Below are 13,949 nucleotides of genomic sequence, written 5' to 3'. Positions count from 1 at the left end.
GAGGCTAGATTGGAGTTATATATAGTTTATATATATTATATGTGTGTGTGTGTGTGTGTGTGAATGTTTGAATAATAAATTATTATATTAACAAATCTTCATGGATTATGCTATAAGAGAGGGAGTTGCATTTTGGAAAACATATACCAAGAAGGCAATGTAGTTACATATGTAACCATCCTCCAAAACTAACATGGTATTAGAGCGAAGTTTGTTTATAAAGCCTAACAGCTTGAAGGTAGATCAAAAATTGATAGAGAAGAATCTATAGGAGGACGTCAAGCGATTATCAAATGTGTGCAAAGATCTCCACGTGACAACATCAAAAATGTCTCCCAATTCCCTCTATCCCAAATTCGTATTAGTAGGCACATCACATATGTCTGACTTCTTTTGAGTGATGGATATTGCCTCTGCCACCTATCCAACCCTTCCTCTACAAGCCAATATTTCACATAACTTATGAGATTGTCGTTTGTCACACAAACATGACACGCATCTCATCTTGACTAGACGTGAATACCAAATGGATCTGAAATGTTACAGACTCGCTTTTGGCTAGTAAATGCATAGAGGAGGGAAGGGGATTGCGGTCCCTATGCACAGGTCCTCCATTGATAGAATTGTCCATATAGAATATTCTGAATTCATACGGAGATCTAAGATTGATAAGTGGAAATTTATGGAACATGCGCCCTTTGTCCAATTAGTGCACGAGGAAAGAAAACTAAAGTCTATGAAATTATCATCTATGGAGTCAGTTGGAGAATAAATGCCCACCCCATCCTTGGCTGAAAGAGAGGAATGTCTTTCCATTGCAAGGTGATTTTATCTACAAAAATGTTCGATGTCTTCGGAAATGCTTCCAGTGTTACACCATTGGCAAAACCAAACACGAGGACTGAAACCATCAATGCAAAATATGCATGCTTTGTTAATGCCAAAACTCGTTTTAAGAATCTTGGCTTCGGAAGCCTGATGTTTTCTGAAGGGTAATGTCTCACCTTGGTTATAGTGCAATCATCTTGGATTTTTGCAAGCATTGAAGCATTAAGCGAGGAAGGATGTTAAGTTTTGCACAAATGGTTTGAATGTCAACTTTGCTTGTCTATTTTTCTTTTATGGCATATTAAGTAGCATTTAATCAGTTAATGATGTATTGGATAGAACTATGAAGGCTTTATAACCCATATTTTTTAAAATATATTTAGATGTCTGAGATATCATTTGAACAACAAATAGGAGCATGATCTTCCAGGCAAATATCGCTAACAATGTGACTTTGGGAATAGTCTACGTCAACATTGACAACCATCATGAGGGGCTCGTCAAAAGATGAGGAATCAATTAAAAGATGAAGAGAGAAAGTAATTTTACCAATCGTGGCAGAAGGGAAAACCACATGATTAGATAGTATGCTAAGGAATAGGTGACTGAATTTTCGTGCACATTGAATAGGCTGCCATTTTTTAAGTTGAAAAGTATTAGTGGTCTGCTAAAGACATTGGGTGCTGATCTCATCAAGGAAGTGAAAAAAAGGACCATATCAAGGATCGAGAGAATATGAAGTGAGACCAAGTAAAAACAAATAAAATATTCAGAAAAGACATCATCTCTACTTTGGTGGTCAGAATAAAGATTAAGGAATATATAAAGGATGATTGGTTAACACAAAGGTATGTTCATTTTACATTTGATTCCTAAATATATAGTCATTTGTTTAGGAAATAAATAATTGAGGTGATGAGCAATTATTTGGAGTTATAGATGAAAAAATAAAATTTATTAGTTTATTATAATCAATTGATATTATGAATGTGATTCTATACATATAATGAAATAATATGTTGAAAATATAGAATAAAGTATACATAGAAGATGGAATATATGATTATACAGTTCAAAGTATAGATATTTATCTATATTATATTCAAATGATCTTATCATGTAAAATTATTTATTATTCTTGAGTATTGTAGTAATCTCTCTTATTTTTCAATATGTAATATATGAGCTATTTGCCTTGATCTTTTCCTCCAAGAATTTTATTGTAGGAAAACGAGATTGATATTAGATTCAGAGGGAGTTAGACACTTCTGTAAAGGTAAAGGAGCTTAGAAGACTGATGTTCCAAGGGAGTCTGTTGCATTCGTCAGAAGGAACAGATAGAGGATATGATTCAACCTTCAGTGATTCAGAGGGAGTAAACCGTGTTGAGATGGATTCTCCAATGATCATTAAGTTGTAGCAGTCAAGAGGACCATGATTCAAGAATATACTTCGTGACTATGATTTTAATGGACCTATCCCCTGTGTACATCATGAGGAAGTAACAACTTCCAAATGACGTCACTTGTATCTATAGAAGTTATTGAAAGGTGTCGATCTTACAATAACTTAATTTTCTATTATGATGGATACCTTATGATATCTATGTAGATCATAATAGATTATATTTTTCCATGGTGGATGTTTATATGGTAAGCATTATGAGAATATCTGTGCACATACCTTATAAACACTTTTGAGTATATGGTGAATGTTATGCGAATTGATGTTCTAGAGGCCTTTACACAGAGTACGTGGTGAATATCATATGACTTGATATTTTGGAGACCATTACTCATAGTACTTGAAAAATATCTTGCATCTCATTCTAGAGGCCATTATGCAAAGAGCATTTGGTGAATATCATATATTTTTATTTTGGAGACCAATACTCAAATGTGATATCAAAATGGTGAATATCATATGTTCTGCAGACCATTGTCTTATTGAGTACATGGTGAATATCAAGTGTTGATATTTTGGAGACCATTACTCAAAGTTTTGGTGAATATCAAATTTGATATTCTGAAGGACAATACTCTTGATATTATATGTGACATAAAAATGATAGAAATCTCTAATCAAAGATATCCTTAAAATTTGTCATGCCTAATATTACCAATGGTGTAATATTTGTCTTTTGTTTACCCTCCCTAGCTCAAAGGGAGTGTTATCATTTGGTAGCTTCCGTTGGATAAACTTAAGAGACTAAACTAGAGTTATATATAGTTTATATAGTTTATATCTGTGTGTGTGTCTGTGTGTGTGTGTGTGTGTGTGTTTTTAAGTAATAAATTATTATATTAACAAATGGATATTCATGGATTATGATATAAGAGAGGGAGATGCATTTTGGAAAACATATACCAAGAAGGCAATGCAATTACATATGCAAAGATCCTCCAGAACTAACATTTTTGAAGACAAAATTGCCACCTATAAAGCTAAATGGTTATTAAAATGTAAGGACACTCTTTTGGGTCCTAAAAACATGTGCTTTTGGGTTGAAAATCACCACACATGCAATTTTACTTTAAAATGCTCATAAGGTGAGTAATGATGAGCTTTTAGGATACAAAAGCATGCCTCTTGGCATTTAAAAGAAAACATAAATAGTGGTGTTCTTTTAGGGGTGAAAGCATATGTTTTGAAGGCCAAAAGGCCCACCATATGCATTAAAAACCTCTTATTGAAGAAGTAATGATGTGTTTTTAGGAAGGAATAACACGTGTTTCTGATAATGCATGTACTTTTGCATCCAAATTCCCCAACTATATGCATTTTAATACTAACTCAAGTCAATAAACGTATTAATAAACTTTAAAATTGCAATAACATGTTCTTTTGGGTTCAAATTCCTCACATAAAAGCACTTAAGTGATAAAATATCACGTCATTTCCTATTAAAAGTCCACTTATATGAATTTAGGACTTATATTTATTGGAAGTGGGTTTTTAATAGACATTTTGCATGCTAATATATCCTTTTGTTAAGATAAGGTAGCGTCGGTCAGGACACATACATACACACATAACCATTATATTTTCCATAATCCTTGAAATTATCTACTATCCATAGCATACTAAGTTGAAGTCTGAACCTTTTCTCTTGAATAAAACATTACTTGCCATAAATAGATCATGCATTAAGATTGTGATTATTTTTCTTGAAATAATTAGATCGACGTCTATAATTATTTGCTAAACTAACAAATCGAAATTAAGATTTGTGTTTGTAGCAGTTTGTTAGTTTAACCTTTCACACCCGATTAGGATTGGGATCTTTGAAATATAATCTTACCATAGTGTCTCTTTAGATCGAAGAGACATGTTTGCCCCTGATTGACTATTGGTAAGTATATTTATGTGATTAAAATCAAGAGATATGAACCATTGAAATACATAAATAGTTCTATCTTTGCTAACAAACTTGAAAAGAAATCAGTAATATAATCCTTAGGACTTATATCTCAAATCTGAAAATTCAAATTAGTGCATATACATTGTGATTGCTATCACCTGCAAACAAGACAATCAAATTACTACTCCAGAAATTTGTAAAATCACAATCTGATATAAAGTTTACCAATACATTTACAGCTCTGAGTGATGAAAACCCACCTTTATGCATTTTAAATGTCTCATGTAATTAAATTTAATAAATAACTATAGTTTTTAATAAAGTAAAGGCTTGCTTTGAAACTAAAGACGTGACACTAATGGGTAAGCACAAGATAGTAATACATTTCATAGAGGTGAAAAAGAAATGGAGTTCAAAGAGATTCGCCATAGCCATGTCAACAAATTTGGTTTTATATATATATATATATATATATATATATATATATATATATATATATATATATATATATATATATATATACACTTAATAGATTTATTTCGATTATTATCAATAGAAAATTTAAGATAGAAAATAAATAAGGGAAAGAGTGATAATTAAGGAAGAACCACCAAGGGCACCTTATTGTTAGCACCTTCCCAAGGCTGCAGTTATGGGAAAATAGCTAGGGCACACTATTACATTAGCATGTTAGGGAGAAGCATGGCAAGGGCACCTTACTACTCTGTGATTAAGGGAGAACCGCTAGGACAACCTATTGTGAAAGAGACCTAGGCTACAATTAAGAGAGAATTGTGAGGGCGCCTTATTGTAGAAGCCTGCTAGGGAGAGCTGCAATAAGGACACCCTACTACTTTGTGGTTAAGGGAGAACCACTAGGGCACCCTATTGCAGAAGAGACCTAAACTACAAGGGAGAATAGCAAAGAGCATCCTATTTTAGCAACAGTTAAGGGAGAACTACTAGGACACCCTATTGCAGAAGAGACCCAGACTACAAGGGAGAATCGCACAGGGCACCCTGTTTTAGTGACAATTAAGGGAGAACCACTTTAAGGGGACCCTACTTCATTGTAAACAAGGGAGTACTGCTAAGGGAACCCCACTATGTTGTGGTAAAGGGAGAACTGCTAGGGCACCCCACTATAAATAAGAGATTATATCCATTGAGGCCTAGGATGAGATAAAGTCTCTCCTAAGGATTACAAGTGCATATTCAAAGGGAATTCATAAGAGTTGAGAAGAAATAAGCATCTCTAAGAAATTATAAGGCTTACTCCTAAGGACTTATCGTGGGATAAGGCAATGCAGAGCAAGGAGAATGGAAGCACCAAAATATATCACGATAAGTTCTCTCTTTAATCATTCTTAGTAATTTAAACCTAATCTTGTGATATTTAAATTTATATTTATAACTATCTAATCCCAAACTGAAATTGTTGTTGCAAGATTGTCGATCAAATCAGGAGAAGAAAATATTGAATTGCTTGAGGATAAGCAATTTTCAGAAGGGCAGTGTAATGTCCCCACTAGGGAGGACAATAATACCTGCAAAACCAACGTTAGAATTTATACAATAATAAAATATATTACACCATTCTACCCCCTATCTTAACCCAACCTTAAAGACGTCTCTAGATCGGGTTTCCTAACCCTTAGTTAATCAACCATCTTTTCCAGAGTGCACCCCTTAAGGCTCACATATGCATATGTTGACACTATCGGAATATTCTTACCATTATATTTCCTCAAGCATGTTGGTCAGATGGAGATAAAATTTCTCACATACCAACATTATAGAGGTCATATCCTTTTAGGTAGTGTTTGGCCAAATGAGCATTTCACCCATCTCTGATACCAACACTATATGTCCATCTCTATTATGTCAGTCAAATGGGTAGTTATTAAATCAAATGGGCATTTCACCCATCTCTAATACTCACATTAAGACTTTGTGATCTACTTCATCGTGTCAACCAAATGAGAGGTTATGCCCATCTCTGATACTGCCACTATATAAATTATGATCAAATCTTCTCCCCATAAGAGATTTCATTGATCAAGTAACCTTTAATGGACATTTAAATTATGTATTAATCTAAAAATAGACTATCTTGATCTTAAACCATTAACCATTAAGTCATGTGTGTTATCCATTTCGAATTTCACCTTTACATGTACATATGTATATGTATAATTTATCCACAAGTATGATTCATTGATATAAATAAATTCATAAACATAATTAAATTAAATATAATCCACAAACATACCTTTCTTACCTTCTTCTTTGCTTGGTCCATGTGGCTCTATCCTTAGTTGACCCTTCAATAAATTATTCCTCATAGATTATCTCAACTTATTTTTACTTTCTAAAATTCTTCCTTTTCTAATTATAAGGAAAGGATCAAATGTACTTTTTTAGTTTCTTCCTTTTCAAGAGTTACAACCTTTCATAGTTATAATCCTTTCAAAAGGTCACAATACTTCATAACTAAAATGATTTGGAAAAGTCCCAATACTTTATAATTACAATATTTTTGAAGAGTCACAACTATTCATAATTATGATCCTTTCAAAGGTTCACATCCTTTCAATATCATTGATACCTTTTTAGAAAGTCACTTTCTTATTCTTTTCATATCACTTTCCTCTTCCAATTTTCCTTTTCGAAATCCTACTTTTCTCTTCTTTTTTCCCTCTCTAAAATAAACTCTCCTCCCTTTTATATCTTAATTTTAAGGAGCCATGTCTATTTGTTAAATATTTCTTGACTTTTCATTAGATTTAGTTAATTTATATTATTCAATGTTACATTGTTTATTTATTTACTTATTTGTGTTTATTATTATTTATTATTAAATTCTATTTAGAAAGTTAACATACTTTCTACAATATTATCTCTTGTATTTTATTTAATTTGTTTATATATTCATTGTACTATTATTATTTTATTTAAAATACTAAATATTATTTCATTGATAATATAGATTAAAAATTTATTTCTTAGTTTTATATTTTAGTATTAGTTCTAATTTAATTTTATTATCATTATTTATTGAATAACATGTTAATATCTAATTATTCTTAAAATTTTATCTTTAAAAAAGGATATGACAGAGGGATTGTAATGTCTCCATTTCTAAGATGGATTTTAATAATAATATGGTTAAATATTAGATTAAAAATTATAAATAAATAAAATATAATTATATTTGTAATAATAATATTAATTAAAATAATAATAATAAAAACAATATTCAATAATATATCATCATCCAAATTATTATATATAATCTAATGTAATATCTGATCTACAAAAGCAGATTCAATGAATAAATAACAATATCAAAATAAAAATAAAAATTATTAATTATAAAATTAAATAAGATAGATAATAACTAAATATAATATATATTGTATTTAAATAAGTTCAAATAAAAACATATCTACTAAATCGTAAGGGATGTGACCATTTGAGAACGGATCATAGAAGAGACACTAAAGAAAGGAGTTAAACAGTGAATAGAGGAAAACATCATGAAGGAGAGACTGAAGATAGGAGCAGAGAAACAAAGTATAGGCAGGAGTAATTATTTCAAATACAGAGTTTGTATTTTGAGACCCTGGCACATTCAAGAGATAAAGGATAAGAACAAAAGATGTTCCTAAATTGGAAAGGTATAACCCATACAATCAATAATTACAAACCAGATCGAACCATCAATGGCTATTGTGGAGAGCACTGGAAAATAAGAAGAAAAATCAGGAACTCGTCAAACTCCAATATTTAAATCCAGTCGACAGTAGATACCTAGTCAGCGACAACGAGTTCATCGGCAATAACAAGGGAGATCACATTCAACATTACAAGCAACAAATAATAATAGATACCGTTAGCACATAAAAGAAATCAAAAAGAGAAATTATCTACCAGCGATTGGATTATCCATTCAATAGTCACTGTCAGGCGTAGAATTGCAAACATATATCTGAAATAAACAGCTAATCATAGGCACCTAAGTCCTAACTATTATCTTAATATGACCGAGAGAAAGTATATAATTTTAAGGGAAGATTTTGATGTGTTTATCCTCATCAAACCTGCCCTGTTTAGAGCAACTTCTAATGAGGCATACTTGATTCACAACGGACAGAAAGGAAAAACATCTAATCCAGCATAGACTCGGCAGAAGGCACACAAGGGCGACTGTGAGGAACAATAATGGCATAGGAGAGACTGAGGAATATATACCAATAGATCATCAACCAAGTTGGACAAAAGCCCCAAAAATATTAAAGGGTGGTCATGTAAAGAAATTGACAATGATCAACATCAGGACAGTGCCTGTGGTGATGTCTTCCATTTACGCATATACACCCAGTAATATGAAAGAAGCTCATATCAATTGTTATCAATAGTGGAACATAATAAAAGTAATAATAAGTTATCGATTCTTTACAAATTACCATCAATGGAGTACAAAAACTTCTATCATAATGATTATCACTTCTATCAAGAACAAAGATCTCTTAATATTATAATCCATCAAGAAATATAGAATCCTACCAAGTAGCGTTGGAATTGGCAGAGGATATTGTGTATTACAAGTTAGCCAAAGGACATCAATTTGAGTTGCATGTAATCTATGAGGAGAATACCCCTACTACAAAAGATAGGAATGCTAAGAGTTAAGAATGAGGAAGAAAATTACGTTCTATGTACAGTATTACAATCCGAAAACGATATAGATCTTTAATAAATCCAACATATTGAGGGAGGAAATCTATGGGAATATATATATACACGAGAGTATCAATGTATTGATTGAGGAGAATCAACACTAAACATATAAGTTAGAAATATCTGATTTAGAATTATTACTGTAATGATCAATAGGAGACTATATGAAGAAAGGGAATACAACTATATGGAAAGATTAGATAAATGATATCATGGTAAGGGAAAGACGATAGAGATATAATATATCAACATCAAATATGGAGTATGAAATGCTATGATAATGAAGATATACAAAATTAGAAACTTGAAAGAGTACAATTTCATGTACTAATTGGGAATTATCGAGATCTCCCTAGTAGGAGACATTACAATAGTCGTGATTGTTACTTATTGTGAAGTTTTAATTAATATTTAATAGCAGCTATTTATCTAAGGCAGTCGTGGCCTCCATAAAACTTTGGCCATGACAAAGGAAGTGAAGCATATAAACATTAATTTGTCTTTGTATTCTATAGAGTTTTATTTAAGTTTGCTCCTGATGGAGGCGCAATTTCTGACACTCAAATCCTTTGGTTTGCCTTGCTGAAGGCACTATACCATCTGAAGAATTGATACCTTAAGATCCTTGTGTTTTCTAAACCCAAATCACAGCTTTAAATAGAATCACTCTCACCCATCCCAGCACAGGAATTGTTATTGTTGTTTGATGAAGATTTTATGAGGCCCAGGATTTGTGTGCTTCTGTACAATCACAGATTTGTGAGCGTTTCAAGCTGCTGTTTTAAATTATTTGGAGTCAGGTTTTTGACTCAAGTTTTTGGTTGAAATGATAGTGAGGTTTTGTTATAAGTTGTGTAAGTATTTATCATTTTTCAGATAACAGCGGAACAATATGAAATGTATGTGTTTTACTTAATTTTAAAATTGGAGTAAAAAAGATATAAATATATATAGAGATTATGAAAATATCGAAACCACTTCCAGTTTTCCAATGTGATTTCCACTAATCTCAAGAAGCATACTGTACGCATTGACTAAGGACAAAACACCTTTCTTTTATAATAAGATATCATTTACTAAGTTTCAACCAAAGCCTACCCTTATCTATCTTATTAATGAAAACATGGAAATATTTACCTGCAATGTTATCACCTTACTATAGAAAGATTTTATGAAGCTTGCTCCTGATATGTCCTTCCTATGAATTGGCAAAATGTACCAAGACAATCAATATAAGCATTGGACAAACACAATAAAAGAATAATACAGAGCCATGTCTAAACATGTTGAGTAAACGCACACCACATACAACATGAAAATAAACCATGATTTTACATGTAGACAAGAAAGCAACTCATATCAACCACATAATTGATCCGATTGGGACTAATCAATAAATAAGCTTTTGTGTATTTTATCCCACAAAATATTAATGCAAATATCATCTAAAATCTTCTATGTTTTAGAAAAAGACATTTCAAGTTTGAAAATTCAACCAGTCTTCTGTTTACGAACCGGGAAATTTTCTCTTTGCATTTACTTGATAACACTAAACCCAAATATTACAAGTTGGATTCACAAACAAAGATAAGTTGCAAAGTTAAATATTCTACCCAAATCTAACGCACCTATATTACAAACATTACTTCGGTGTTCTATGGAAATCTAACACAACCAGATTACAAACACTATTTTGTGTTCATTGTGTAATGTCCCCGGTCCTATGATGTCTTGGAAATTCGGAACAATTAGCTGGACTTCTCCATTCTTCTTTGTATTATGATATTTGATTCCACTTTGTAACTAGATACAGATAAGGGTAATAGATATTATTTGCCTAGAGGATACTTGTTCGTAATAGCGTTACTATATCTGGTATAACTTGGATAAGATGATCTGATGACTTTCCCTTATTTGACAATGGGACTATGATGTGATATGATTTGATAAACACTTTACTGAAATTACTTTCTCTACTCTAATGTTTGGAATATCCTTTAAGGCTATGTTGTTCCAGTTTTATTCAGTGGTGTCAGAGCATGGTCCTGCCATCATGCAATGTAGGAGAAGATCTAAAATCTTTAATTATTTGAATTTTTTTAAAGTAGATTTGGAGAACTTGACCAAAGATATAAGTAAAAATTAAAAATTGGAGAAAAGAATCAAATGTTCTTTGTGAGCACCAAGGCTTCATCAAGACATTCTTGGTGAATGTTACAGCTTGATCAAGAGACATTTTTGGTGAGTGTCAAAACTTGATTTAGACCTAATTGGTGAGCGTCAAGGCTTGATCAAGGACATTCTTGGTGAGTGTTACAGCTTGATCAAGAGATATTTTTGGTGAGTATCAAAACTTGATTTAGATGTTCTTGGCGAGTGTTGAGGCTTGACCATGGACATTCTTGGTGAGTGTCATAGCTTGATCAAGAGACAGCCTTCGTGAGTGCCAAAACTTGATTTAGACATTCTTGGTGAGTGTCAAGGCTTGATCAAGGACATTCTTGGTGAGTGTTAGAGCTTGATCAAGAGACGATATTGGTGAGTGTCAGAGCTTGATTAAGAGACATTCTTGGCAACTGTGGAATCTTGATCAAAGATTTCTTAGTGACTGTTGAAATTCTTGAAAGAGAATTAAGAGATTCTATATCACATGACAAAGCCACTCAATAAAAGAGAAGGAAAATGCTACAATGTATCATGAAAAGTTCAATTTTCAAATTAGTATTTCAAATTGAGCATAATGATCTTCAAATTTCATAAGTTACATTTGTAAATATATTATAGTTCTCACATCAAGTTGAAATTGCCATTTTAGATATTATTGTATTTAAGATGGATATCAGAGTAGCACAACATAAATTGCACACATCAAAATGTCCCCTTTCTAAAATTGAATTTAATAATAAAATATAAAAATAAATTAATAGACAAATAAATTATAATAAATACAATTTATTTTAAGTAATCATAATATGATATATTTTATTAAAGAGCATAATATATTAAATTATTAACTACTATAATAAAGTAATGAAATGATAATATTTATTAATTAATAAATACAAATAATCAATGATAATATACCAAATATCATCATTACTCTATAATGATGATAATATATATCAATAGTATGAACGAAATAAATAAATAGATGTTCAATACACTATAAATACTAATTATGTATATATGCCACAACGTGTATCAAATTTTATTAGTCTATATGTAACGTTCTAGTGATGGCAAAAGAAAAAATAGATGAAGCACACAGACGACAGATGCCCGTACATCACTGAGGCCCCAACATATGGTTAGGTTGTTGAACAACTCCCTTCTCTTGTCTGCAAAACCCATACAACCTAATCCAAAATTGGTGTACAGTGAGTGGTAGGAAAACCCACAACACTCCTTTGCCACAATCATGCGATAGACTAGACCCTACCCTTCGTACAGTGTTGTCACTATACAATCAACAATGCCTCCTGTGTACAACAAGTAAAAACAATGTGATTGTCATGACTAGTGTTCGTACAATAGATGAGCCTTTGCAGGGCAACCAATACAATCACCACAAATGTTTGGTCCCTAGCATATAGTAGAATCAGATGAATTCCACAATCTTGGTAATGACAATAATATTTATGCTAGATAGTAAGAAGATCAATACAACAAAATTACTTGGATTCCACATTTAAGAGATGCTCTGATTAATAATGACAACACTTCCAATTTCACTAATTTGGAAGCAAAGCAAAATAGGGTGAGGAGTGACTCCCACTGAAAGTGCAAATGCCAAGTAGCGAGATTCTTCACCTTCAAAATGGTAAACAAGTTGAACCTCCAACTGGAATTCGCACATACAAATAAAATCCAAATCACATACCTACAACTACAATAGACTTGACCTTAAATTGGGCTTCGATGAACTTTCCAAAGGAATACAAATATGCCGACATAACCAAAGATATTACCAACAATAAAATATGAAGGACCCAAGAGATATTAAAATTAAGTTTTGGGGCTATAAATACATAATTATAAAATTAAATTATTTAATATCATGGGGGACATTACAATATACGACTTATGATTGCTTGATAGGTTGGTTCCCCAAACCACAAATTACTCAATCAATTGTGGCAATGAACAAGAATAATCTCTTGATTCACTTTCCCTACACTTTAGGCTTCGCTAACCCTAGGTGGGTAAATCTTCATCTTAAACCCTAATCACTTGGTTTAAAGCTTTTCTATAGCAAATTTAAACTTTGTGAGTCTTTAAGTTTGCAAAATCCTTAAACTCGATCAAAATAAAGATATATGAATGCTTGAAATGATTAAATGTTCATATAAAATTTTATCAATAATTGAGTTGATGCTTGCAAAGAGATACAGAAAAGAATCATTAACTTCATCTATGAGTCTGATGATTGTCTTTCAATGATTCCAAAGACCAATGCCTTGTTTATTCGGGCAATAGAGTCTACCATAATGAAAATTCTTATGTACAACTTTATGGGACAATATACATCAAAATATCATCAATTGCTCCTATGTTCTAAATGTAGAAAATTAATCACATATGCAATTCAACGTCAGTCCAAAAGGATTCTAACTTCTTTGGAGGGAAGTCCAATTAGACATGGATGAAGAAACACTTATACATTTCACACTATCCCTGATTATCAAACAAACAATGCTATGAAGGATCTAATGAATAATGATTGTCAAGAATAATTCAATAATCGCCTTACTGATCACAAAGGACAAATCAAAATTGTAATTTATTTCTTTACCTCAAGTGAACACAAACAAAAATATTTTATTAATCATCAAAATATAATATATTATATAATATATTAGTTCATCTTACACCACTCACTTCTCTTTATAGATCTAATTGACTGCTTCCTTTTATTGGTCTTTGCATCTTGTATTCATATGTGAGTACAAGTGGTCATACCGTTTCATAACACATAATTCAAATTAGCTAGTTGCAATTTGTTTAGTCATTAATCATA

The 13,949-nt window shown here is 31.7% G+C and overlaps 1 protein-coding gene across 3 annotated transcripts in view; it reads right to left on the bottom strand.

The window, feature by feature from the left end:
- Positions 1–13,949, bottom strand: part of LOC149543799 (pectin acetylesterase 3-like) — a 293,789-nt gene that overhangs the window by 95,139 nt on the left and 184,701 nt on the right. For all 3 annotated transcript variants that reach the window (XR_016355683.1, XM_089798482.1, XM_089798481.1), the window contains exon 8: positions 10,070–10,130. Coding sequence is in view for 2 of the 3 variants with exons in the window: in XM_089798482.1 (XP_089654608.1) it covers positions 10,070–10,130 (61 nt within the window). In the remaining variant the exon portion in view is untranslated. The remainder of the gene's footprint in view (positions 1–10,069; positions 10,131–13,949) is intronic.

The sequence above is a fragment of the Cupressus sempervirens genome, chromosome 8 (genome assembly GCF_028749045.1).
Source record: "Cupressus sempervirens isolate cs-2001-9-10 chromosome 8, ASM2874904v1, whole genome shotgun sequence".
Taxonomy (NCBI): domain Eukaryota; kingdom Viridiplantae; phylum Streptophyta; class Pinopsida; order Cupressales; family Cupressaceae; genus Cupressus; species Cupressus sempervirens.
Note: the sequence above shows the minus strand (reverse complement) of the source record. Positions and strands in the feature narration are given on the sequence as shown.